The following is a 25,630-nucleotide window of genomic DNA, read 5'->3' as shown; positions in this document are numbered from 1 at the left end:
CAAAAAGGTGTCAAAATTGTCCGAAGTGTCCGCCATAATGTCGCAGTCACGAAAAAAAATCACTGATTAGTAGTAAATAAAAACTAATTAATAAAAATGCAATAAAACTATCCCCTTTTTGGTAAACGCTATAATTTTTGCGCAAACCAATCGATAAACGCTTATTGCGATTTTTTTTTTTTTTAAGCAAAAATAGGTAGAATACCTATCGGCCTAAACTGAGGGAAAAGATGATTTTTATATATTTTGGGGGGATATTTATTATAGAAAAAAGTAAAAAATAATGATTTTTTTTCAAAATTGTTGCTCTATTTTTGTTTTATAGCGCAAAAAATTAAAACCGCAGAGGTGATCAAATACCACCAAAAGAAAGCTCTATTTGTGGGAAAAAAGGCGCCAATTTTGTTTGAGAGCCACGTCGCGCAATTGTCAGTTAAAGCGACGCAGTTCCGAATCGCAAAAACTGTCCGGGTCCTTTAGCTGCCTAACGGTCCAGGTCTTAAGTGGTTAACTTCAGCTTTTTCACAGATAGCATCAAGTTACCATCCAAAATTTGCTGACATTTTATTGAATCCATTTTTCCTTCTACTCGTGAAATGTTCCCTGTGCCCCTGGCTGCAATACAACCCCAAAGCATGATTGATCCACCCCCATGCTTAACAGTTGGACAGAGGTTCTTTTCATTAAATTCTGTGCGCTTTCTTCTCCAAACGTACCTTTGCTCATTCCGGCCCAAAAGTTCTATTTTAACCTCATCGGTCCACAGAACTTGAACTCTGATTCTCTGGTTCTCTTGAGCGATTACCCTTTCTCTGGTCCACAGAACTTGTTTCCAAAATGCATTAGGCTTGTCTATATGTTCATTTGCAAAGTTCAAACGCTGATTTTTGTGGTGAGGACATAGAAGAGGTTTTCTTCTGATGACTCTTCCATGAAGACCATATTTGTACAAGTATCTCTTTATAGTGGAATAGTGTACCACAACTCCAGTATCTGCCAAATCTTTCTGGAGGGATCGTGCAGTCAAACGTGGGTTTTGAATTGCTTTTCTCACAATCCTGCAAGCTGTTCTGTCTGATATTTTTCTTGGTCTTCCAGATCTTGCTTTAACTTCCACTGCTCCTGATGACTGCCGGTTCTTAATTACATTCGGAATAGAGGATATTGACAACTGAAAACGCTTTGCTATCTTCTTTTAGCCTTCTCCAGCTTTGTGAGCGTCAACTATTTTTAGTTTCAGTTTTCTAGACAACTGCTTAGAACAACCCATGGTGCTGATTGGTTGGGGCAAGGTCAGATGAGTCTGGGCATTTAAAACCTTTGAGATTGACATCACCTGGTCTTCTCAGACGATGATTGAGAACAATCCATGACACTGGCAGGTCTCAGCGTTGCAAAGGGGGGGGCAGTGCATGCTATAAATTCTGCAGGGTGCCCAAACTTTTCCAGACGCCATTTTTTTGTTTGCTGTAATTTTGAAAGTGTAAATTATGGAAATAAAATCTAACTTTTTTTGACATATTATAAGAATGTCTAATCTGTAATTTGACTTTTGGAGATTTTTCCATCTTTCCTTGGCTTCGTTATGCACATTAATACAATTTTTTACCTGGGGTGCCCAAACTTTTGATCCCCACTGTAAATGTGGCGCTCTTGCTTTCCAAGCTCTCTGTCTTCGCAGTAGTGCTTTTCCACATTCTGTGGCTTCAGTGTTGGGCTGCAGACTGGACACCTGGGTGACCCCTGGCCGACTTCCATTCCAAGGCAAGCAGCTCTTGGGTGCGCCGCCGTGGATAGCATTTTCAAGAGCCTTATGGGTGGCGGTGTACCAGTCTTCTGTGCTCCGGGAAGGGAATGAACCACACCTCTGGCAGGGCCCTTTCTCTTCTGCAGGCATGCAGCTTTTTTTGTTCCCCCAGGTTTGTCAAGCCGCTTGGCCCATGGACAAGCCCTCCTCAGCAGAAAAGTTTGCCCCCATACAACTCCATGGTGGTGAGTTGTTTCCATTGGTTTGCAGCCTGGGGAACCCTTATGCTTTTGACAGTGGTTCATGAACTGGTCCTGCAAGACTATGAACTAGATTTTGTGTATATCCTCCAGACAAGTTCCTTTACTCCTTTTTTGTGACTCTCACTTCCTCGTTTGTAGGCTTTTTATGGGGCAGGGCAGGATCTGCCCCTTCAAGGAGCAACCAGGCACCAGCAAGGTTTTGAGGGTTTTACTGGTTACTGGAAGAATCCTGGACCTCAGGCCTGAATTGCTTTTGTGAGGGTGTGGAATTTCATAAGGCCAGGGTTTACATATGGACGGCCGCGGCTTCCAGGCTAGGGTTTGGTGTGTTTCTGTTCACCAGTTCAAGTGCGATTCGGGTCCGCATTTTTGCCTGAATTCACACAAGACCCTTTTGGAAACAGCAACGCGGCCGCCCCTGACATTTGTGAACCGGCTCCATTGAGAGCCGGTCACACTCGCATGATATGCAAATTGAAACGGTGAAAAATGCATCCAATTTGCACATATGTCAACCTGGCCTAATGGTGTTGTGTTCAGTAGTGGCCACCCTTCATCAGGAGAATTTATTGGCCTCAGTAGAATTTCAGGACGTGTTCCTGCACACTCTCCTCTGTGCCGGGCACCAACGCCTGCGATTAGGCATATGCACTCCAAGTTTGTGGCCTCCCTATTGGTCTGGCCTCTACTCCTTGGGTATTTATCAAGATGCTGGCTCCATTGCTTATAACAGTAGATAGACCTCCTTCGGGGGGTGCCCAGTCAGGTTTTGTTTGAACAATATCTAATGGCCTATGCCAACCTTGGGGGCGGCATGGAGAGTACAGCAGCGGCACTGGATACTTTTAGAATCCATCAGTGGGCAGAGCTTCTTGTGCTTGCTCTCCTTACTGTGTGCGTTTTAAGCATTGGAAACTGGCAGACTAATGGAGTCGTCGGGTGCTGGATCAGGGAGACTCGTCTCCAGTGTTCTATCTGTCTACAGTGAGGTATGCCAGATATGGATCGCCTAGCGTCCTGTTTCAACTGGAAAGTACACAATTTGTGTTGAGAGATCATCTGACTGATGCAATGGACACTTTGGTAGAGCCCCTATCTTCTCATTTCTGCATCTCCTTCTCTTAATTTCTCCCTGGTCTGCTGCGTAGGCTTGAGGCTGAAGGAATTCCAGTCAATCAGGTGGCCCCTCATTGGTCACATTGACCCTGATACCCCGACATGGTGTGGCTGGTAGCAGGAGCTCCTTGGTAGTTGCTTCTAAAGAAAGATCTTATGTCCCACGCAGATGTGATGGTCCTTCCTTTCAAATGTGGTATCTGCTCCTTATTTGAATAAGGGCATTGTTCTACCTTCACTGTGTCCATGTTCTTTGCACCCTAAGAGGATTGCGCTCCACTCCTTGGACTTTGGATGTGGTCTGGGATGTTCGTGTATGCGTGTCCACTTTGTTTTCCTTCTAGAGGTCATATTCCATATTATTTTTTGTGATTATGGACAGGCCATGAATAGGCCTGGGGCCTTCCCCCACCATTGTATCAATGGATCCGTTCAGGTTTATGCCATTAAGGGTTTGGCTTCTCCCTTCCCGGTTACGAATCCCTCTACCAGGGCGAGTAGTGCCAATTGGGCGTTCAGGCATCAGATGTATCATGTTTGTAAGATGGCTACCTGGTCGTCTGTGCATACCTTTCCCAAATTTTCTCAAGGTTACTGTTTTTTGCATCTTTGGATGCTTGTCTGCCTGCTGGGTTTGCAGACGGTTGTTTGAGGTGCCTTTTTTCCCCTTATGCAGGGTTTTCTTTGGGTGGTTGCCTGATGGCTACTATTTTGGTTCCCCACCCCTCATTGAGGCACTTTGGGACGTCCCTATGGTCAAGAAAGGTAGAAACGCTGTGTCCATCAATGAACGCAGGAAAAAATTTGATTTTTGTTACCGCAAAATCCCTTTCTCAGAGTTCATCGATGGACACAGCATCCACCCCTCTTTTAGGCTTTTTTCTTGTACTGCTTTGTGACCAACTGGCTTGCCTATAGAAGAGGGGGTTTATACCAGCTAGGACTGGCCATAGGCATTGCTGTGTGTTTTTTGTTTTTTTCACCCTAGTGTGCTACTTCTGTAAGTGGCGCTATAAACCCTATTGTCATGAAGGAAGATACATAGTTTCCGTCAATGAATTCCGAGAAAGGTATTTTACAGTGAGTAACAAAAAAAATTAAAAACATTTTTGCTGTTGTTTATTCTGCAGTATTATATTACCCAACCTGCTAGAAAAAAAATTAGGTTTGACATTTAACCATATTACCTGAATCGGAATGTTTTTAATTTCAGATGGCAGCACTACAAAGTCCATTTTATGGAGACAAGATGAATCTGTACTCTTTGTGTAAGAAGATAGAGCAGTGCGACTATCCACCATTGCCGTCTGATCATTATTCTGAGGAGGTATGATGTTTTTTTCTTTTTTTGCTTTGTGCCATTTATCAGTGACCAATTTGTGATTACATTCCAGTGGTTGATATTATTATTTTACTTGTGATTCATCTTCCGGTGACATTGTTAATTATTGGACAGTACAAATTTTTGGAATTTTTGTTCAGGTTTTTATTTTATTTTTTTAAACGCTACACTTTTAATGAAAACCTTATGAGAGCCTTTGAGAATAGAATTATGGGTACGAATATTGCTGACTCGTTTTGTGTACAGGCTCAGGGGCGGTCATGCTGCCCATGAAATATAAAATGATGACTTTTGTTGTGGAAAATGCATTTTCCCCACATGACACAATGTCTTAGAATGACAGCCATCTTTAAAAACAAGTCGGCAGTGGCAATTTCCATAATGCTGTCATCAGAGCTTCACCCATAAACCCTTAAAAATATTTATGGACCTTTCTTTCCCCCACCGTCTTTCATGACACCCACTATGGGGGACCTTGGCTTCCCCCTGCCAGACCTTAGTCTGTTTGTGTTTCCTCCAGCGGGTAGACACTGCTAGGAACCTAGCCTGACAGGGAGGCTGTGGCTATTGAGTCTTGTAGGGGAGGCCAAGGCGCTCCCAGGGACGGTGGTAGGTCACATACCTGACCACAAGAAGAGTCACCACCCCATCTTCTCAGAGTGCCGACGGAAGATCCGGGGGCCTGCTATCACATTCACAGGGATGCAGCAGGGAGACATCCGTTCTCCCCGTACATTTATGTGGCTGCAGTGGAACTCTGGCGAGCCGAGTAGCAGGCAATGTCACTTTCGGTGTGAGGGGGCGCGCGTGCCACCCTTTGACCTGTGGCTTCCGGTTTCGGTGTCGATAGCGGGCCGGGTGCAGGCTGGAGATGATTTGGAATGTGGGGTTCTCCTTACCTGGGATTATCCCCCCCTCCGCTGATGGTTCTTAGAAGAGGGAGGGACCCCAATGGGTGGTCAGAGGTGAGGGAGGCTCAGGTCCTTACCTTTTAAAAGACCTGCAATATTTCCTGGTGTGTGTGTGTGTGTGTGTAGAAGATGCATCGTCCGTCTGGAATAAAAAATCCCAAACTGGACGCTGCCTTCCTGAACAGCCCTGAAAAAGCCAATGACATTCCAACCACAGGCCTTTCTCCCACAGTGCGAGGCTGTCTCCTCCAGTCAATTTATCCTGGGGATTGTAAGGAGGGGGATACCACCTGGAATTTACAAAACCATCCTCACGAAGGCTCCTTGTCACACAATTTCCCAGGTGTGTGGAGAAGGCTGAGGCCCTATTGGGGGCGTTAAAAGGAAAGTGGGTGTTTTTACTCATGTTTTTGTAGTACAAAAACCCTCAGGAAAGTACAGACTGATCCTGAACCAGTCTGTATCCTACAAGAGGTTCCGTATGGAATCAATCTTTACGGTCAGAGCTTTTCTACCCCGAAATTGCTACATGGCATCTAAAGACCTCAAAGATGCCTACCTCCATGTCCCTATCACAAAGGTTTTCCAGAAATGTCTCCATCTAGCGGCAAATGTAGGAGAAACAATTCATCTACAATTTCAGGTGCTTCTATTTGGCCAATCCTTATCGCCCGTGTTTTCTCGAAGGTCATGGCAGAGGCCATGGATTTTCTGCGGCTCAAAGTGGTCTGGATGACCTACTCCTCTTCGCAGCATCCCTGGAACAGTTGACCATAAACCTGGAACTGACAAAGGGAGTCTGCTAACCTCCACTATCCCAGTGGTTCAGTGGGCAGGGCTACATTTTCATCCCCTTCAAATCTTTGTCTTAAAAATATGGGACCACAGTCAGGAGTCGTTGGACCTTTTGACCTGAGGTGGAATACTCTATCTGGTGGTGGAGGAAAATGGTGAACCTGTAGCAGGGTCGTCTGTGGGTCATCCCGGTTTCCAAGGTGGTGACCACGGATGCAGGCGGCGACGTCTGGGGCGTGCAACTAGGGAACCCTACTGCCACAGGGCACCTGGAGAGGCGGGGAGCTAAAGACGTCAACCAATTGGAAGGAACTGAAAGCCGTTGGGTTGGCACTCAGGTCCTTCAGGAAGGAATTACAAGGCTACCACACTCAAGTACACTCTGGATACTTTTGCAACAATAAACAACACGAAAACCCCCGTTTCTTCTTCTTGAACGTGGGAAGTGGGAAGATGCACTAGGGGTGGATGCTCTAACTCAGAGCTGCCATTTTGCAAAATGCTATGCCTTCCCACCACCGGTCCTGCTGCCGGCAGTGCTGAGAAAAATTCAGACGGAGAACACCTTTGATCCTGGTGGCACCACACTGGCCCAAAATGTCCCAGTTCAGTCCTGAAACAATTGGCAGTAGAGCCCCCATGGTTCCTACCAGTCTGGGAGGACCACCTTTGCCAGGGTCCGGTCCTTTGTCCCTAGGTGCATCGATGGAACTTTGCTTCCTGGCTACTGAGGGGTTTCTTAACTCCAAGGGGTTTTCCGAGGGGCTAGTGTCCCCTCTGCTCAATAGCAGAAAGACGTGCCTGATATACAGAAAGTTCTGGAAACGCTTTAATGACTGGTGTGCAGGAAGCTCCTTCCAAGGTAAAGAGCCCTATAGCAGTCCTGGAATTTTTGCAGTGCGGGGCAGGCAAAGGGTTAGCCATGAGCACCTTAAAGAGCCAGGAATCAGCACTTAATGCATTTTTGGAAAAACCTCTGGCCTCCAATCCTTGAGTGGTCAGATTTTTCAAAGCACTAGGGAGGCAGAGGCTGGTTTAGGGCCCACCCTTCCCTAGGTGGGACCTATCTTTGGTCTTGCAGGCCCTAAAAGAGCCCCCCCTCCATTGATCCCTTTAGAGGAATGTTCACTAAAAAATCTTACCTTTTTAAGACAATATTTTTGGTTGCCGTGACAACTGGCAGGAGGGTCAGTGAAAAAGAAGCTTTATCAGTCAGACCCCATTTTTGTGTTTTCCTGGACCGGGTTGTTTTAAAAATGGATCCGGCATTCTCACCTAAAGTGGCTTCAAAGTTTCATCGAAGCCCGGAGATAGTTTTGTCCACTTTCTGCCCTAATCCCTCAGGGGTAAGGGAATTTAAATTTCATACATTAGATGTAAGGCGATGTATCCGGCAGTACTTGGAGCTGACGAAAGCAGTAAGAAAGATGGATTCCTTGTTTGTTTTCAGTGGCAAGAAAGGGGTATAAGACCCTTTTCAAATGGACGGCTGTTCTGCCGCAGTTAAAAGCATGTTTATTTTCTGTGAAATTCAAGACTCCAGGCACAGCGATCAGCTGCATTTATATGCGGTTGCGTTTAGCTGCAGCATGATATTTAATGGGGATCCGACTTGTATCCCCGCCAATACCAGGCACTGTGTTTGGTATGAATCATGAGGGGAAACTCCACGCCAAATTTTAAATAAAAAAACAGCATGTGTTCCTTCTCCAAGAGCATACCAGGCCCTTGGGTCTGGTATGGATTTAAAGGGGAACCCCTATGCCGAAAAACGGCGTAGGGTCCCCCCAAAAGCCGCACCAGACCCTTATCTAAGCACGCAACCTGGCAGATCAGGAAAGGGGGTGGGGATGAGCGAGCGCCCCCTCCTGGACCGTACCAGGCCGAATGCCCTCAACATGAGGGGGGGTGGGTGCTTTAGGGCAGCCCCCCCACCCCAAAGCACCCTGTCCTCATGTTGATGAGGACAAGGGCCTGTTCCTGACGACCCTGGCTGTTGGTTGTATGCGGGCGGGGGGCTTATTGGAATCCGGGATAATAATAAGGGGGCCCCCCCCACCCTATGTGAATGAGTATGGGGTACATCGTACCCCTACCCATTCACCTGGAGGGAAAAAAGTGTAAAAAAAAAACACCACAGGTTTTTAAAGTCATTTATTAGGCAGCATCGGGGGTCTTACGGCTTTGGGGGTCTCTTCTTCTGCTCTCCAGTGTCGTCTCCGCGCTCTCCGGTGCCTTCTGCTGGGCACCTCTGCTATCTTCTTCCAGCTCATTTACTAGCAGCAGCCCGGTCTTATCCGTCGTCTCCTCCTGCTCTCTGTTGTCCCTCTGCCGGACTCCTCCGCTCGCTATCTTCTTCCAGCTCTTTTACTAGCGGCGACTCGGTCTTCTCCGTAATCTTCTTCCCTCTTTTCTTTGATGTTGACACAACGCTTCCTCCCGCTGTAATGCCGGGTGCGCAGCAATTTATATAGGCATGGGGCGTGGTCACTGGGTCATATCACCCGGTGACCCCGCCTCATATGTCGCCACCCTGAGCATGATGGGACTGTGACATCATAAGAGGCCTATATAAATCTTTGCACACACGGCATTGCAGCGGGAGAGATCATCGAGTCAACATCGGAAGAAGACCACGCAGAAGACCGGGCCGCCTCTAGTAAAAGAGCTGGAAGAAAATAGTGGAGGAGCACGGCAGAAAGAACCGGAGAGCGGGAGAAGTCGGAAGAAGACCCCCGGAAGAAGGGAGAAGACCGGGCCACCGCTAGTAAAAGAGCTGGAAGAAGATAGCGGAGGAGCCCGGCAGAAGGCAGCAGAGAAGTCGGAAGAAGACCGGGCCACTGCTAGTAAAAGAGCTGGAAGAAGATATCGGAGGAGCCCGGAAGAAGGCAGAACCGGAGATCGGGAGAAGAGAAGTCGGAAGAAGTCCCCGGAAAAAGAGAGAAGACCGGGCCACCACTAGTAAAAAAGCTGGCAGAAGATGGCGGAGGAGCCCGGCAGAAAAAAAACAGAGCGGAGAAGTCGGAAGAAGACCCCCGGAGCTGCCTAATAAATTACTTTGAAAACATGTCTAGTGTGTGTTTTTTCTTGACACTTTTTCCCCCAGGTGAATGGTTAGGGGTACCCCATACTCATTCAAATAGGGTGGGGGGGCCAGGATCTGGGGGCCCCCTTATTAAAAGGGGCTCCCAGATTCCGATAAGCCCCCTGCCCACAGACCCCGACAACCAACGGCCAGGGTTGTCAGAAAGAGGCCCTGTCCTCATCAACATGGGGGACAGGGTGCTTTGGCGTGGGGCGTCACTCGTCCCCACCCCCTTGCCTGAGCGGCCAGGCTGCAAGCTCTGATAATGGACTGGTATGGCTTTTGGGGGGCCCCCCACGTCGTTTTTTCAGCGTAGGGGTTCCCCTTTAAATCCATACCAGACCCAAGGGCCTGGTATGCTCTTGGAGGGGGAACCGATGCTTGTTTTTTATTTAAAATTTGGCGTAGAGTTCCCCCTCATGATTCATACCAAACGCAGCTGACACAGTGCACTGTGATTACCTCCAGTTATGTGCAGATAGCTGCGACAAATCGTTCCTGGACGCAGTAAATTTTATTTTTTCTATCTGCACCAAACCGCATGTAACTAAACCGCAGCTAAACGCAGTGTGTGAATGGGGCCATAGGTAAGCATTGTGTGCTTTTATCTGGGGTAGATAACTTGAGAATCCGCAGCTAAAAGCACCATCCTATCCGTCCATGTGAAAAGGGCCTAAAGCCTCCAAACGCACTTTTGCTAGGTGGCTTAAGTTAACCATTGGCCAGGCCTATACGTTGGCGGGAAAGGAAGTTCCTGTCGGTATAAAAGCACACTCTACTAGAGCTATGGCAGCATCTCGAGCAGAAAGTGCTGGAGTGACGCCGGAGCAAATTTGCAAAGCAGCTATATGGTCCAGTTTCACCACCTTTTGTATAGCATTACAGGGTGGATCTGGTGTTGGCAAATGAGCAGGCCTTTGGGCGAAAGGTTTTGCAAGCCGTAGTCCCACCCTTAGTGGTAAGTGCTCGTCTATCCTCTCATAGTGGCTGTCCTGAAAGACGGTGGTGAAAAATTTAAGTTATGCTTACCGTTAACGTCTTCAGTAGTCTTTCAGGACAGCACTAGTTAACCACCTGAATTTATGGGTGGGTCTTGAGGAAGACCTCAACACAGACACGGTAGTAATATGTGATGGTGTATTATTAATGTATTCTTGTGTCTCCCCAGCTGACCGGAGGTGTTCTTGGCAAAAAAATGGAGGTCCAGTGGGGGGGGGGGTAGTTGAATTGTATGGGCTTGCGCAGTGTTTCTTAAGGAAGGGAGGAGCATAGTGGCTGTCCTGAAAGACTACTGGAAAAGATGTTACCTGTAAGCGTAACTTTAATTTTTATACTCCTTCGGAGCATGTTTTGATAAAGCATGAGGGGAGGTGACATAAATCTAGGCCTGATTTACTACAGTTTTAAGTGTTCGTTTGTGTATACCAGATATTTGTCATGTGCAAGATATTTGAGGAAATAGAAAATAGAGCTGTGCCTCACTGCATGTGCATTTCACTTTACCTGACTTCCAAGCTCCTGCTTTTTTCCTTGTTTGCATTACAGAATTGTTGCCTTTGCTAAATGTTTACTTATTTCAACCACAATATTCTTTGCTTAATAATTATCCAATTTTAATACTTAAAGGGTTGGTTCACCTTTTTCAGAATAAATGAAAAGGTGAACTTATTCCCCGTATACCTTCAAACTAATCTTCTGGGGACACAGCAGAGCTGAGGGACCTTTTCATATGCAATCATCAAGAGTGTCAACTTTGTTTGCCCTTTCTGCCCTCCTCCATTCACAGAAGCTGTACTGTAGCTTTCATGAATGAAGCAGGACCTATGAATGGAGGAAAGGCGGATGAATGAAAGGTCTGCAGATTAGTATGGAGTGTGTATTCCATAATGCACATTTTAATTAAAATTATGTTAAAGTGGTTGTAAACCCTTACAGACCACTTTTACCTACAGGTAAGCCTAGATTAAGAGACAACGGCGCAGGCGCACTGAGCGTGCCGTTTCTAACGGCGATCATGCCGTGACTGGTAGCTCCCGCGCGCATGCGCTGGAGTGGCGTCATCACAGCTCCGGACAGCCACAATGTGGGAGCCGCGATACCTGGAAGTCAGTCCAGGAGAGATGGAGGAGGGGGGGAACTAGGACCGCTGTGGGAGCTTCGATCTCGGGTTAGTAATTTATAATGAGCTAGTATGCTATGCAAACTAGCTCATTTTGCCCTGCAGGGTGTTTTTTTTTTTTTTTTTTGCAGAGGGTTGACTTCCTCTTTAAGTTGATGGGAAAAAGGTAGTGTACTTGCATTCATTCACACACTTCACTATATTTGTTGTGCAGACATTCACAGAGCAATGTGAGTTGATAGAGCTCTTTACATTTGCCCACACCTGAAGGATCACACACTCAAATTCATTTGTCTGCTGCAGACATAACTTCACATATTAGAACCTATTTTGGTCAGAAGAAAGTTGAGTTATCACAATGTTGGAACTATAGTACAAAACCCACACAAACCTGCAAATCCCATGCAGATAGCAGACATAGTGGGAATTTAACCTAGAGCCTCGGTACAACACCGTGATGCCATTTAGCAACTTTTGTATCTTATGCTTATACCAAAGCTGCCAAGAGATGTGTGGTGTCAGGTTTACATGTTCCAATTGTGATGAATTTTCAACTTGTTTTCCCATATTTGTTACTTATGGTATGTATCTTTAAATTAGATATGAGACATGCATAAAATAAAATTCCTATGCAGTGTATTAACAGTACTTAAACACTTTTACTAATATCTGGACTGGCAGATTAATTGTTTTGGTTATGTTTTCTGTATGAAGACACATTCAAATTACCTGATGATTGATGGTGGTCTCTCGGTAAGAAGGCCATGTGTGCAGTGCTTGCTCCATTCTTTCTATATACAGTAATACACAATAATAGTATGAGTGTCAGGGGCAGCCTTTTGTTCTGCCACTCATACTGTCTCCTCCTTCCCTTTCCCCTCTTCTCACTCTCCCCCTCTCGCTCTTCCAGTGTGCACATGAATATTTCACATATCTGCATCCTCATCGCCTATTCTCCTTGACTAATTTTCAGACTGTCCGCATTTGCATTTCACATGGTAGCTTATTAGGAAGGTACAGGGATGCTCCAGGATGGCAGTTGCCATGACGACCTGCTGGAGGATTATAATGAGGGTACCACTCAGCGGAGCGGATGTGCCGATCCTGCCTGCAGGGCTGCGATTCTGCAGCGAAGTGTGAATCCGGAGTCACAGCCCAGGGGCATGAATCAAAAAAAAAACTATGCCCCACAGAGGATCTCCCAGTTAGAGAGACAGATACATTTTTGTAACATTTCCAGTTTCTACTTAAAAGCTCCAACCTGAAAAGCATTACCTTAAGTTAACTCCTTCGCTACTAATGCATAGATGATTTGGCTTTTCATAGAAAAGGTAGTGGTGGCCGGAGCAGCAGCAGATGACTTGCTGTCAAATTTATTTTCTAAAACATAACCAAGTAAAACCTATGTTGCATGTTCTGTGCTATATTCTGTCAGTTCTCATTTATTTTAAATACTGGAATGTTACATTATGCACACAGTTTAGCCATTGATACAAATTTATCTAAATGTTCTAGACCTGTTTTCCATAGCAGCCAATCCTGTTATATCATGAAAAGAAACCATAATTCTCATTCCTTGTTAATGATAACAGCTCCACTATTGCTCCAGTTTTCATGGATCCGTCACCTTGTTATAACTTATAACTCAGTGTTTGATTATGACTATTTTACGTTTTATGTGAATAGGCAGCTAACCAATTCTCTTCCTTTTTTTTTTCTCTTCATAAAGTTACGTATGCTGGTGAACAATTGTATAAATCCGGACCCTGAGAAGAGACCAGATGTTACCTATGTGTATGAGGTTGCAAAACGTATGCACGCCCTGACCGCCAGCAGCTAAATTACTATTTTTATCAGGACACTTCAACCCCTCGTCCTCCATTTTCAAGATTTTTCAGGCCATACATACTGTTGGAGGGCAAAGTTTTAGAACTTCATAGTTGCTTAAAGGGTATTTGGGGCATTTCCAACCCTTTTACCAACAAGTTCTAGGATGGTAGGCAGAGTTTTTTTTCGAATGTTAAGCTTTGGGAAATTTTTAAGTAAAGGCACCAATTTATTTTTTTATTTGCACTGTAGGAAGTTGCCCTCATTCTGCAGCCAGGTTTAGGCCATGTCAACAGCATTTTCACTATAGACTATAATTGAGCACCTTAAACTCTTACAATGCCTGATATGTCTCTTGTGCTCTTTAGCTGTAGTTTAAGAACGGAAATACCTACGTTATCAGCCGCAAATTGTGGTTAATCTAATATGTGACTTCCTAAGTTTCGCAGGACATGGTTATAAACCTTTATAAACGTTATAGAAAGGTACAATGTCTTTTTCATGTAAATATGGTCAGTCTTTGGCACATCACATGAAATAAGATTGGTGTGCTAATTTGGATGTTGGTCAATACCATCTTCAACTCTAGTCCTTTTGCTACGAGGCTGCTTATTTGCTTTTTTTTTGATAATGCAAGAGAAACATTGTGCCTTTTTAAATATTTAAACTGTAATGCATGGTAATGCTTTGTTTTTGCCTTTTTTTTCTCAAGTATATTTAGTTTTTATTTATAAAATAAATTACTTTTTATGATGTATTCCACAGCAACAGTAAACTATTTTGCAAAGTCAGGTTCCTGTGACATGAATTTTATAATGTACAAACAAAATGCTATATGTTGTGCATCTCTTATGCCGCGTACACACGGTCAGAATTTCCGACAAGACAAGTTAGATGTGAGCTTTTGGTTGGAAATTCCGACCGTGTGTAGGCCCCATCGGACTTTCTGTCTGAATTTCCGACAGCAACAATTTGAGAGCTGGTTCTCAAATTTTCCGACGGTAAAAGTTCATGTTGGAAATTCCAATCGTCTGTATGCAATTCCGAAGCGCAAAAAAAAAAAAAAAAAACGCATGCTCAATCAATTCGGCGCATGCTCTGAATCATTGAACATAATTTTTCTCGACTCGTAGTATGTCATCACGTTCTTGACTGTGGGAATTTTGTGTGACCGTGTGTATGCAACACAAGTTTAAGCCAAAATTCCGTCTGAAAAAAATCCACGGTTTTCTTGTCGGAATTTGCGATCGTGTGTACGCTGCATAACATGTGACAATCACCCTGCTGACAAGTTCTGGCCTCCGCTTCTGTGTACTGGCTACCTATTTCACTTTCTGAACTGTTAACTGCTTCTATTTTAATAAATAATCATAGGACCAAAACCAACAATTGGCTGGAATATTTTACCAGTACATAATTTATGTATTAATTTGTTTGGCCAGTAAAATTGTTTATTTGATAAACATTGGGAGCTCTAGTACATTATAGTTCACACTCTTATTTTGCTATGCAATTGTAGCATTGGTTCTTTAATAGGGTCAAATGCAGTTTATTCAGATATTTTATTTTTGATAGATTTTATGCTGGAATACCCAAGGGGGTTAAAATCAAATTTTTTTTTTTCACACAGTGCCTTTTAAAGTTCTATTACTGTTTTGTAACTTCTTTTAATCGGAGGCCTATTGCCCTAGAAATATTTAAAATAAAAAAAAAAAAATATGCCCTTTTCATTGTTAGTATACATAATGGAATTTTTTTTAATCAGAGGTAACCAAAGATGTGTTTATAGTCTGACTAAATCACTGAATTAACAACTAAAGACAATTTGCTGCTCACACTTGTTGAATATTTATTTTTCAACAATCTATAATTAAATATAGATAATCCTTATTTTTAAAACCCATAGTTTCTATATGTACAGTCTAACCTTGCAGTACTCGGTGTTATTAAAAACCTTTATTTTCTTGTTTTATTTGTTAGTGCTCCGTATTGGCTGTTCTCTGCATTTGATGACCTCAACTTGCTCATATATTGAGCAGTTTTCATCATGGTACCCTTTGACTAAAATAGTGTAGTCTCCCTTCAACCTTCATGAAAAACAGGACTGTATGGCCATATACAATTAATATTCCTTTTCCTGTTGTAATGTTTGTAGGGAACACACCATTCAGCTTTTCTTTCATGTAAAATTCTGTAGGAAAAATGTAAAACCAATAACGGCTGTATTTAAATATGTTCAGTGTTGGTTCTAAATTCATACTGCTTGTTCTTCATACTTAAACAGCCTTGACTGTGTATATTCTAAGACTTTTCCATTTTATTTTACCCAGCCCATTGTGTTTTCTGTGTTCTTGTGAAGGAATATCTCTAACACCTTTTAACCATTTCACTTCTAGAGAGTCTGTAGCATTTCTGAGCCCCAGACTGGCAATGAAGTGATGAATACTAGTATGTACATACAGTAATGTCACTGTTCACCTTACATATTTATTTGAACTGAATTGTTATTGCATTCAATGCTTCCTTTGTACAATGAATATCCAGCTATTATGTGCATACTACGGTCTATGTTTGGCCTTTTCATTGAATAATACTGTAAACATTTTCTAACCTGTATCCAGTAAAATGCAGCAAGTGTTACATAGCCTGCTGTACTATTTTGCATTATATAAATAAACGTTTAATTTCCTAGGTAAATGTTATTTGTGGTTGTACAAGTTTGTGACTATAGAATGTGTATGACTGAAGCAGAAAAAGTCATTGGATACAATATTTACTAGGACTATACTAGATATTCCAACCCCTCCAATATGGTATATGTGCAATGGCAAATGGTAGAGTAGATATGTAAACTCCAATAAAGCTACCTGCAACTGTATTTATGAATAATTAGCAGCCGCTAAGAAAAATTGATTAATCATTCACTTTGGTTTCTCCAACTAACCTATATCATATATTAAAGACCAATACAATGAGGTTGATTTACTAAAGGCATATATACTGTGCACCGCAACTGCACTTCAAGTGCAGTTGCTCTAGATCTGAGGGGAAGCTCTGCTGATTTTAAATCATCCAATTATGTGCAAGCAAAAATTTTGTTTTTATTTTCCTTGCATGTGATTGAGTGTTCTTTGCAAAGTGAGGCTTTACCTCATTTACTAAGCTCTGGAGCAAGTGCACCGTATATTTTCCTTTTAGTAAATCAACTGCATTGTATTCTTCTACTCGGAGATGAGTGTAGGCACATAGGGGGTTATTTACGAAAGGCAAATCCACTTTGCACAACTGAAAGTGTACATGGAAGTGCAGTTGCTGTAGATCCGAGGAGGACATGCAGGGAAAATAAACAGCATTTTAGCTTGCACATGTTTGGATAATAAAATCGGCAGAGCTTCCCCTCATTTCAGATCTAGCCCTTAGATTTGCAGTGACTGCACTTCCAGTGCCATTTCAAGTGCACTTTGCACTTGTAGTGCAAAGTGGATCTGCCTTTCGTAAAAAAAAAAAAAAAAACATTGTCTCAGAGTTTTATTTATGAACAAGTGTTGAATTTTGAATGCTTTTCAGATTGTATCTAGTTAGGTCTTTAGGTTTAAAATACATTTTTGGTATTAAACGGGGTTGTATCAATGTAGATATAGATAGATCTCTATTTTTTTATATGCCCCCATAATGTTAACAGCATTGAGGATTTTAGATAGATAGATATATCTATCTATCTATCTATCTATCTATCTATCTATCTATCTATTTGTGTGTGTATCTGTTAAATGTCTTGGCTTCAACTGAGAGATAAACCTCAGCTGATATTGCTGTGTGCATATTCCTGTCCTTTTTCTATGTGTCTGTAATGCACACTATGCTTATACATATGTATGTACACAGAATCTCCAAAGCATCGGTAACCTAAAAACAGATGTCGCACTTGCTTGTCGTACACATTTCCCTGCTCTGTGTATCATTGACCTCAAAGCTACAGCTCATTGTGTAGTACAAACCACGACTTCTCACCCCGCGGTGAGGTATTAATGATTTATCTTTCTCAATACAAACATGAAGAGGGGGGAGATGGGGAAAAGCTGTCCTTAAACTTCCTCAAAGTAAAAACGGTTTGCTGTGGGTTTAAATTCTTCCTAATCCTTTCTAAAGCAAAACGAAGCAATTATTTTGTCTCTCCTACAGATGTTTTGCTCCACACGGCCATCCATAATACCTACTGTTATTAGCAAAAAAGCTGCTCTGTTGAAGAAACCTTCATTAAGCGGAATCCCGCTGATGCAGCTATTGATCCAAAACCTCTTGTAGGTTCTGCTGGACACAATATCCTCGTCCCTCTGCTCCCTATTTCCCTCTAGGGATGAAAAGGCCAGATTCAAAAAAGTTGGATTATTTTATATTTTTTCAAACATACCACAGAGTTATTTCATTTGCAAGCAGTTTTCATAATCAAAAAAGTCAAGATCTTCAGAGGACAGAAAGAATCGAAGATCTTGCTTTTCCCTGCGGTCAACCTCAGGAAGAGTGTTTGATAGAATTTAAATGTTCACTTCACACTAACAATTACTATTCATGTCTCTCTTTTGATGTTGCATGCACTGGATCTGTGGTATCTTCCGAACATCTAAAAACGGCTGAAACTGTCTTGTGTTATATAGATGTGTGTGTGTGTGTGTGTGTGTGTGTGTATGTATATATATATATATATATATATATATATATATATATATATATATATATATATATATATATATATATATATATATATATATATATATATAATCTCTCTCTAGAGAGAGAGAGAATCTTTCAGTGATCTGTAATAGTATTATTTCACAAACTTATAACTTATGTTATAATAACACATTTGCTTGATCTTAAAGCGGGGGTTCACCCTTAGAAGGCACTTTTCCCCCTTAGCTTCCTGCTCGTTATTACTAGGGGAATCGGCTATTTATTTTAAAATATGTGCAGTACTTACCCGTTTACGAGACGCATCCTCTCCGTCGCTTCCGGGTATGGGCTTCGGGAATGGGCGTTCCTTCTTGATTGACAGTCTTCCGAGAGGCTTCCGACGGTCGCATCCATCGCGTCACGATTTTCCGAAAGAAGCCGAACGTCGGTGCGCAGGCGCAGTATAGAGCCGCACCGACGTTCGGCTTCTTTCGGCTACGAGTGACGCGATGGATGCGACCGTCGGAAGCCTCTCGGAAGAATGTCAATCAAGAAGGAACGCCCGCTCCCGAAGACCCATACCCGGAAGCGACGGAAGAAGATGCAGCTCGAAAACGGGTAAGTACTGCTCATATTTTAATATAAATAGCCGATTCCCCTAGACCGAACGAGCAGGAAGCTAAGGGGAGATTTTTTTTTTTTTTTTTAAATGGGTGAACTCCCGCTTTAAAATCGTACTAAGTATTATAATTCTTACATTTTGTTCATGCGGTTTGCATCTCCACTCACTATTTTTGCCTAATGGTTAATGTCCAGAGAAGTAAAAACTATCCTGAAATATTAAAGAATAAATAAATCAAACTGTTAATTTAATATTTTCTAGAATCACTGCCTACAATGATTGGAGTGGTTGCATAGTGACTTTGTTTTAGAGACAAATAAGATGTGCATGAAATCCTGGGTGGTCCTTTATCATCTCTTTATCATCACCTGCAATTAGAAACTTATCAAAAAGGAAATCTATAAAAATAATGGGTTGGAATAAAATGTTAAAAGCCGCCTTGGGGTGAATATGTGCAGATGAGCAGTAGACATTGACAAAATGCCAATAAGACGAGCATTTGTTTACTTGTCTGCAGGATAAATATGTGATATTATTTCAGCAGTTGTACCACCAGAACCTTTGCATTATTCCTCTTTTACTAGATAAAAAATGTATGTACTGGAAATTTTCTGTTGATGACTTCACATAAAAAAGAGGCTTTATGTAAGTGTCTGATAAATGAACAGTTCTGCCAACAATTAGAATTATTTTTCATTCTCCATTTTTTTTTACTGGAAGCATTAAAGGGAGAGTCTGGTTGCTATGGATAATGTTCTTCCTTCATAGACCTATCTTCATGAGACCCACTGTGCCATAAAAAAAAAATTGATGCCTTTATGTAAATACTACAAGTGATGACAATGTCTGTTGCCTACCTGTATTCAAATTCAGATTTTCCCTATTCGTGCCATTGTGTTCTAAAATTGCATTCAATTAAATTTAAGCCTGACCCTCCATCTAGCAGGACCTGAAACATTAAATTCAGTACCCCCCCCCCCCCCAAAAAAATGTTCCTTACTCTTTCTGTCTTGTGCAGGCACATTTGTGGACTCTTATTAAAGTGGATATGCACTGCCCTCTCCAGGGGGGGGAGTTTCTCTTCCCTGCCACCATAGCTTCTTTCAGGCCTAACCTTTCCTTTCTGTGGCCACTGATGACATTTTTGCTCATCCATATTAAAGGGTTTGTTAACCCATATAATTCCAAACACTGCCAGACTCTATTTGAGACTGGCAGAGCACACTGCATTAGTCCTTTTGAAAGCAAGCGCTGTCAATAACTGTAATTGGAGCACAACAAGGAGCCACGTGCAAAGTATTGCATCAAAAATTGTTATTTTGATTTCCGGTTCCGGCGTCGCATGGAGTAGCTGCTCTCCTTTGCAGCTCCCGCTGCACGACACAATTCGGCATAGAAAACCGGCCCGAGCAGTCATCCGAGCCCCCCCTTCACCTCTGGGCACATCCCCGCACGACCATGGATCATTTTGTGGAGAAATCGGGCGCCCGCAGCCACACAGCCCAGACGGCGCTGCCGGCGGGGGCCCAGCCGCAAATCGAGGCCCCGGCTTTGGCCTACTCCGCTCCGCCTACTCCCGGCTGCGATGGAGGTAAGCGGCGCCATCTCCCCCTCTCCTCCACACGCCTCCTCACCCCACTCAGCAGGGGATAATACCACTGAGCGTATAGCTCAAGCCATAGCCGCCCTGCTAACCCCCATGATAGCGGCATCGGTGGAGAAGGCCGTGAACGCCGGGATGGCGCAGATTAAGGCCCAACTAGGGGAACATGGCTCCAGATTAAATGAGCTGGAACATCGCTTGTCCAGCGCGGAAGAGGATCTTTATCAGGCCCAGGCCTTAGAACACGCACAGGACAAGACAAATCAATTCATCCTCCAGAAATTATACTATTTAGAGAACAGATCCAGGAGGAGTAACCTGCGATTCGTCGGTGTCCCGGAATCACTTCAGGCCTCTGCACTCTCAGATTTCTGCGCTCAGCGCGTTCCAGAAGCGCTGGGCCTTCCAGGACCATGCACGGTTGAACGGGCCCATCGAATGGGGGCATTCAACTCGGACCGTAAGTCACCGCGTCCAATTATTGCAAAATACCTTAACTACGCTGACAAGTCCCTTATATTGCATTCCTTTCGGCAAGCCCGCCAGCTCCAGATCGATGGCATAAAAGTGCTAGTATTTGCCGACTACTCCATTGAGGTATCAAAGAAGCGAAAGGCTTTTCAACAGGTGTGCACTGAACTCTTCAAACAAATTAAATTTACCTTAGCCTTCCCTGCCATACTGCGCCTCAAGGCCCCTAATAGAGATCAGCTGACTTTTCAGGACCCCTCAGAAGCCGAAGCTTTCCAGCGGTCGCGGCATGCTCACCCCAACCACCAGTCGCCCTCCAAGGCCCCGGCACTTCACCGTCCCCTGGACCAAAGAAGCCTGAGGAAAGAATCTCCTAAGCGCTTCAGGGCCTCGGCCCAAGAACCGGCCTGGGCCACTGCGAAGTGATTTCCCTGCAACCAGCACTCCCTCCTGGTTTTCTTCTTATCCTTGAACGCTCTTGCTGCACCGTCAAGGTCCTCTCTGAGCAGGCCATGCACCTGCACCACTTGACCCCCTACCTACTGGCGGTATCTCACCCCCACATCGACTGGACAGGTAGCATTATGTGTTACGGTATCTTTTTGTTCCATTTGGTATCTTTATTGCACATCTATAGTTTACCTTCATTAGCCCGTTTGATATGGTATGTCTATGCTCATGTAAGTTTTACTGCACCTAGGCCAGTCATGTTCTCTCTCTACCCCCCCCCCCCCCGGTTGATTATCCATGTGTTATGTTTATTAATGCTATACTGTTTCATGACTTTGCGCCTCCTGGTCTCACTGTACGCATCAATATTGCCTCTCCCCCACTACATGCACTGCTTGTTAGCCGCGTGAAACCTTGCCACCTAACCCTGGGCTCTCGGGCACATGTCACCAAGGTCGTGACAAGGGGGCCTGCTCGTACAGTGACTCCATGTGGAAAAAAGCAAAGTTCTTGCTATTGGTTTTGTTCTTTTTGTTACTCCCATTTCGGGTCTCCCTTTTGCACCTCCCCACCCCTCCTCCTTTTCCCCCTCCCCCCAGCACCTACATACTTGCACCGTGCGTACCTTCTCTCCCCCCGGGACTTACAGGTCCTATTAGGCCGTTATATGGTGACTTCCCTCTGCCCCCTACCAAGCGGTGCCTATCATGAAAATACATCTCAGACCCCGTTCCTGGAACCCCCAACATGAAAGTTTTTTCATGGAATGTGAAGGGACTTGGATCCCCAAATAAGAGAATGAAGATCCTCAGACACTTGAAAAGACTTAAGGCAGACGTAGCACTACTGCAGGAGACCCACCTGCCCGCATCCGACTTCCCGCGCATGAAAACACTCTGGGTGGGCACGGTCCTGGGTTCAGAGGCCGTTGGCCGCAAGGCAGGTGTCCTCTTACTAATTCATAAAAACCTCCCATGCAGGTCCTCGCAGTAAATTCCGATTCCCATGGCCGGCTAGTGTCGGCCCATCTCAAAATTGGTTCCAAGGAACTGGTCATCTCGAACGTTTATGCCCCCAACAGCCCAGGAAAAGCTTTCTACGGCGAGCTATCTTCCTGGTTACTGCAAAACACCAACCTCCCGTATTTGGTTGGAGGTGACTTCAATGACACTCTGCACCAGGCAGATGATAGATCTTCCCCTAAACGCTCCAGATCAAGCCCAGACCCATCGCAACCCTCGCTTTTCGCTTCCACTATGGACTCGCTTCTTCTGTGGGACCTATGGCGTTTGACTCACCCCGCAGACAGGGAATTTACGTTTTACTCAAACCCCCACGCAGTGTTCACTAGAATAGACTATTTTTTCGGATCCGACGACTTAATCCCTTTGGTATCAGCTGCTGATATTCTTGACATCGCGGTGTCCGACCACGCCCCGGTATCAGTCTCCCTCGACAACCTCGACCTTCCTCCTCACCCGAAGTTATGGCGTTTTCCCTACTACCTCAACAACCATTCCAACTTTCAACATTTTATGGAGAAAGCCTGGATGGAGTACTCCTCGGTGAATGCCCCCCATGTAGACGACCCAAACCTCTTTTGGGACGCCGGCAAGGCTTTCCTCAGGGGTCAGATCATATCCTATGCCACCTCCTTTAAAAGAAACGCCCTATCTAAGTACAAATTGGCCAGCTCCCGACTACATAAAGCACAAAGGACCCTCTATCTAGCTGACTCCCCTGACAACAGAGACGAATGGCACGCAGCCAAGAGATCATTCGACACCTGGGCAGACACTCTAGAAACGGTTAAAAAAGCCAATTTAGATGCCACATTCCACAAATTCGGAAATAAGTTGGGTAAACTTCTCGCCAGATTATGCAAAGGCTCGTTCACCCCTACCCATATCACCTCCCTGAGAGATTCCAGTGGCTCCATTAACACCACGCCTCCGGCGATAAACAAGGCAATGCTCCAATACTACTCGGCCCTATATGCTCCGGACCCCATTGACAAAGCGACGGCAACCGCCTTCCTAGAGAACCTGTCTATTCCTAAACTCACGCCCTCCCAATTAGAAGATCTAAACTCCCCCATTTCCACCACCGAGATCTCGGAAACCATTCGTAAGCTCACACCCTCAAAAGCCCCGGGCCCTGACGGCTTCACGGGCGAATTTTACAAGACCCTACAAAACATAGTAGAACCTACCCTCCACAAAGTATACAGCGGCGTATGGTCCGGCGGCCCCTACCTCCCCTCGGGAAACCAGGCCATTATCAAGCTATTATCCAAAAAAGGAAAAGATCCCCTCAAGCCAGGCTCATACAGGCCAATATCCCTTTTAAATCTGGATGTGAAAATTCTATCAAAAATCGTTGCCAATAGGCTTTCGGCCATCATCGCTTCTCTGATTCATCCGGCACAATCGGGCTTCGTAAAGGGCAGAACGGCCACCTTAAATATCCGTAAAGTAATGCTGGCTCTGGAACACGCCAAACACCCGGATGGCCACTTTGCCATCATCACACTAGATGCGGAGAAAGCCTTCGATAACGTTAACTTCGAATGGCTTTCTTTATCTATGGCGAAAATGGGATTCTCCGGTCCTTTCTATCATCTTATAGACGCTATGTATGCGACCCCTGAAAAAGGTTTACTCCCAACAAACTGACATGAGCATTTGGGGTTTCTTGTATTGTAGATACATATATATACATATATATTTCTTTGTGTCTGTATGTATTATTTATATATAATATATTGTATGCGCATATATGTGCGTGCGTATTTATATGCGCGCACGTCTATGTGCAATTGTTTATTTATTTTTATAGTGATCACTAGGTCGATCCCAAGGGTGCGTGCTTCTGTGTCTGTCGGATTTGGGGTCTGTTCCCCTTCCCCTTTGGTTCTACCCCGTTCTTTTTCTTTTCCCGTACGTCCAGCTCACCTGGCACCCAAGCTCCCACGGGATTCTTTCCGGTGGGGGCTACTCCATGTGTCATGGCAAGCCGGTTTATCCGGCAGGCCTTTTTGACACTGTGCCAGGTTGGTGTTTTTCTGCCCTCAATAGGACAGGTTCCAAAATTATACCCCTCCCCTCTCCTTTGGTCTTGATTCAATATTGATTGTATGTCTCCCATGCATGGAGACTTCTATTATAATTTATTCTCGTTAATTATTATTTTTAATTTTTTTTTTTTTATGTTTTATTTTAATTTTTTTTTTTTTTATATATATTTTTTTATTAGGTGATATGTCCTTGTTTTCTTGATGGAGATTACCCGTTATCTGTTTTCTACCTGTGTTTTAACAGCGCGGTGCTTTATATTTATATTTAGAGCGTGCTGTTTTTGCTGTTTATTCTTTGGAGGGATCCTATGGTTGGTTTTATCTCCCGGGTATTTATGTCCCTTCACGACTTTCTTTTGCTATGCTACAGCCTTAGCATTAGGTTGTTATGACAACCTGACACACTTCCTGCAACGACTTTTTTTTTTTGTTTTCTGTTTTTCCTTTCCTTCAATGCATTGGAATCTGCATTCGGGTTCCTTCATGCTTGGACACGCCCTTAGTACACGCCCTTTGGGGGTTGGCTTAAGGGTATATAATGGTTACACCAGGTAAGCTCACTTGCCATTCACTCCTGGACACTGCAGCGGATGGGTCTGCTATCAGACCATCCAGCTACTTCTGGCCATTTCTGCCTGATCTTCCAATTCATGGTAAGTTCTTGTCCATGGGGCTTCTTGCAGTGCAATTATTTATCTTTTTTGCCTTATGAACCTTTATATTTGGGAGGTATTTTTTGGCTATTTTTTAGCTTTTCCTTTTTTCCATCTTTTAGGTCATTTGGCATACACTCTGCAATTCTGCATAAAAATATCTTCCTGGGATAAACTTCTTGGAAATGTATTTTTCTTATGGCATGTGTTTAGAATGAACTTTTGTTTATTCACTCTGAGCTTTCTTTGCTGCGGACGTCCACCCATGTGTGGAGGGAGACCAAGCCGGGTCCTTTTGGAGGAGGGGGATGGATCTCTTTTCTTTTAGATGACAGACGCATGCACCTGTAAGTTCTTCTCTTGGTGATTTAATTTTTTTTTTTGTGTGTTTTTTGCATTTTTGTAAAAAAAAAAATTCAGATTATTCAATGTATGACCTTGTATCGTGCTTTGATCATCTGTACCAAGTACATATATTATTTGTCTGTTTGTTCTTAATTGCAGGAACACTGTTTGCTTTTTCCTGATGAAGACACCGAGTGTAAACTCACTAGTCGAAACGCGTCAAAATAAAACAGTCTTCTGCATTTTCCCTTGACCCCTATTGGGTTTTCGAGGTTCAATACATCATTCATCTTCTGCATTTATGTACTGTCATTTTTTGTATATGTTTCTATTCAGGATCTGCATGGTCCACACATTATGCAAACTAATTTGTTACAGCGATTGTTACAATTGTAAAAATGTTGCATAACTTTTGTAAAGTAAATTAAATATTATATTTTTCTATATTTACTTATACTTTTTTGTATATTATTTTCATTGCCCTTAAAATTTCATTTCTTTGAGGTATTCATTTTTCTATGTATGCGACCCCTT

The 25,630-nt window shown here is 43.7% G+C and overlaps 1 protein-coding gene and 1 long non-coding RNA gene across 4 annotated transcripts in view; both read left to right on the top strand.

The window, feature by feature from the left end:
- The window catches only part of NEK7 (NIMA related kinase 7), a 225,962-nt gene extending 211,966 nt beyond the window's left edge, over positions 1-13,996 (top strand). For all 3 annotated transcript variants that reach the window (XM_040359875.1, XM_040359873.1, XM_040359874.1), the window contains 2 exons: positions 4,340-4,453; positions 13,108-13,996. In XM_040359875.1, coding sequence (XP_040215809.1) covers positions 4,340-4,453; positions 13,108-13,218 — 225 coding nt within the window. In that variant the 3' untranslated portion in view covers positions 13,219-13,996. The remainder of the gene's footprint in view (positions 1-4,339; positions 4,454-13,107) is intronic.
- Positions 13,997-24,385: 10,389 nt separating this feature from the next.
- LOC120944844 lies at positions 24,386-25,093 on the top strand. Its single transcript, XR_005750502.1, has 2 exons — positions 24,386-24,751; positions 24,874-25,093. It is a non-coding gene; the product is annotated as an uncharacterized LOC120944844 (long non-coding RNA).
- The last annotated feature ends 537 nt before the right edge of the window (positions 25,094-25,630 follow it).

This window comes from Rana temporaria, chromosome 7 (assembly GCF_905171775.1).
Source record: "Rana temporaria chromosome 7, aRanTem1.1, whole genome shotgun sequence".
In the NCBI taxonomy this organism is placed as follows: domain Eukaryota; kingdom Metazoa; phylum Chordata; class Amphibia; order Anura; family Ranidae; genus Rana; species Rana temporaria.
The sequence above is the reverse complement of the archived record's forward strand: the minus strand, read 5'-3'. Positions and strand labels throughout refer to the sequence as shown.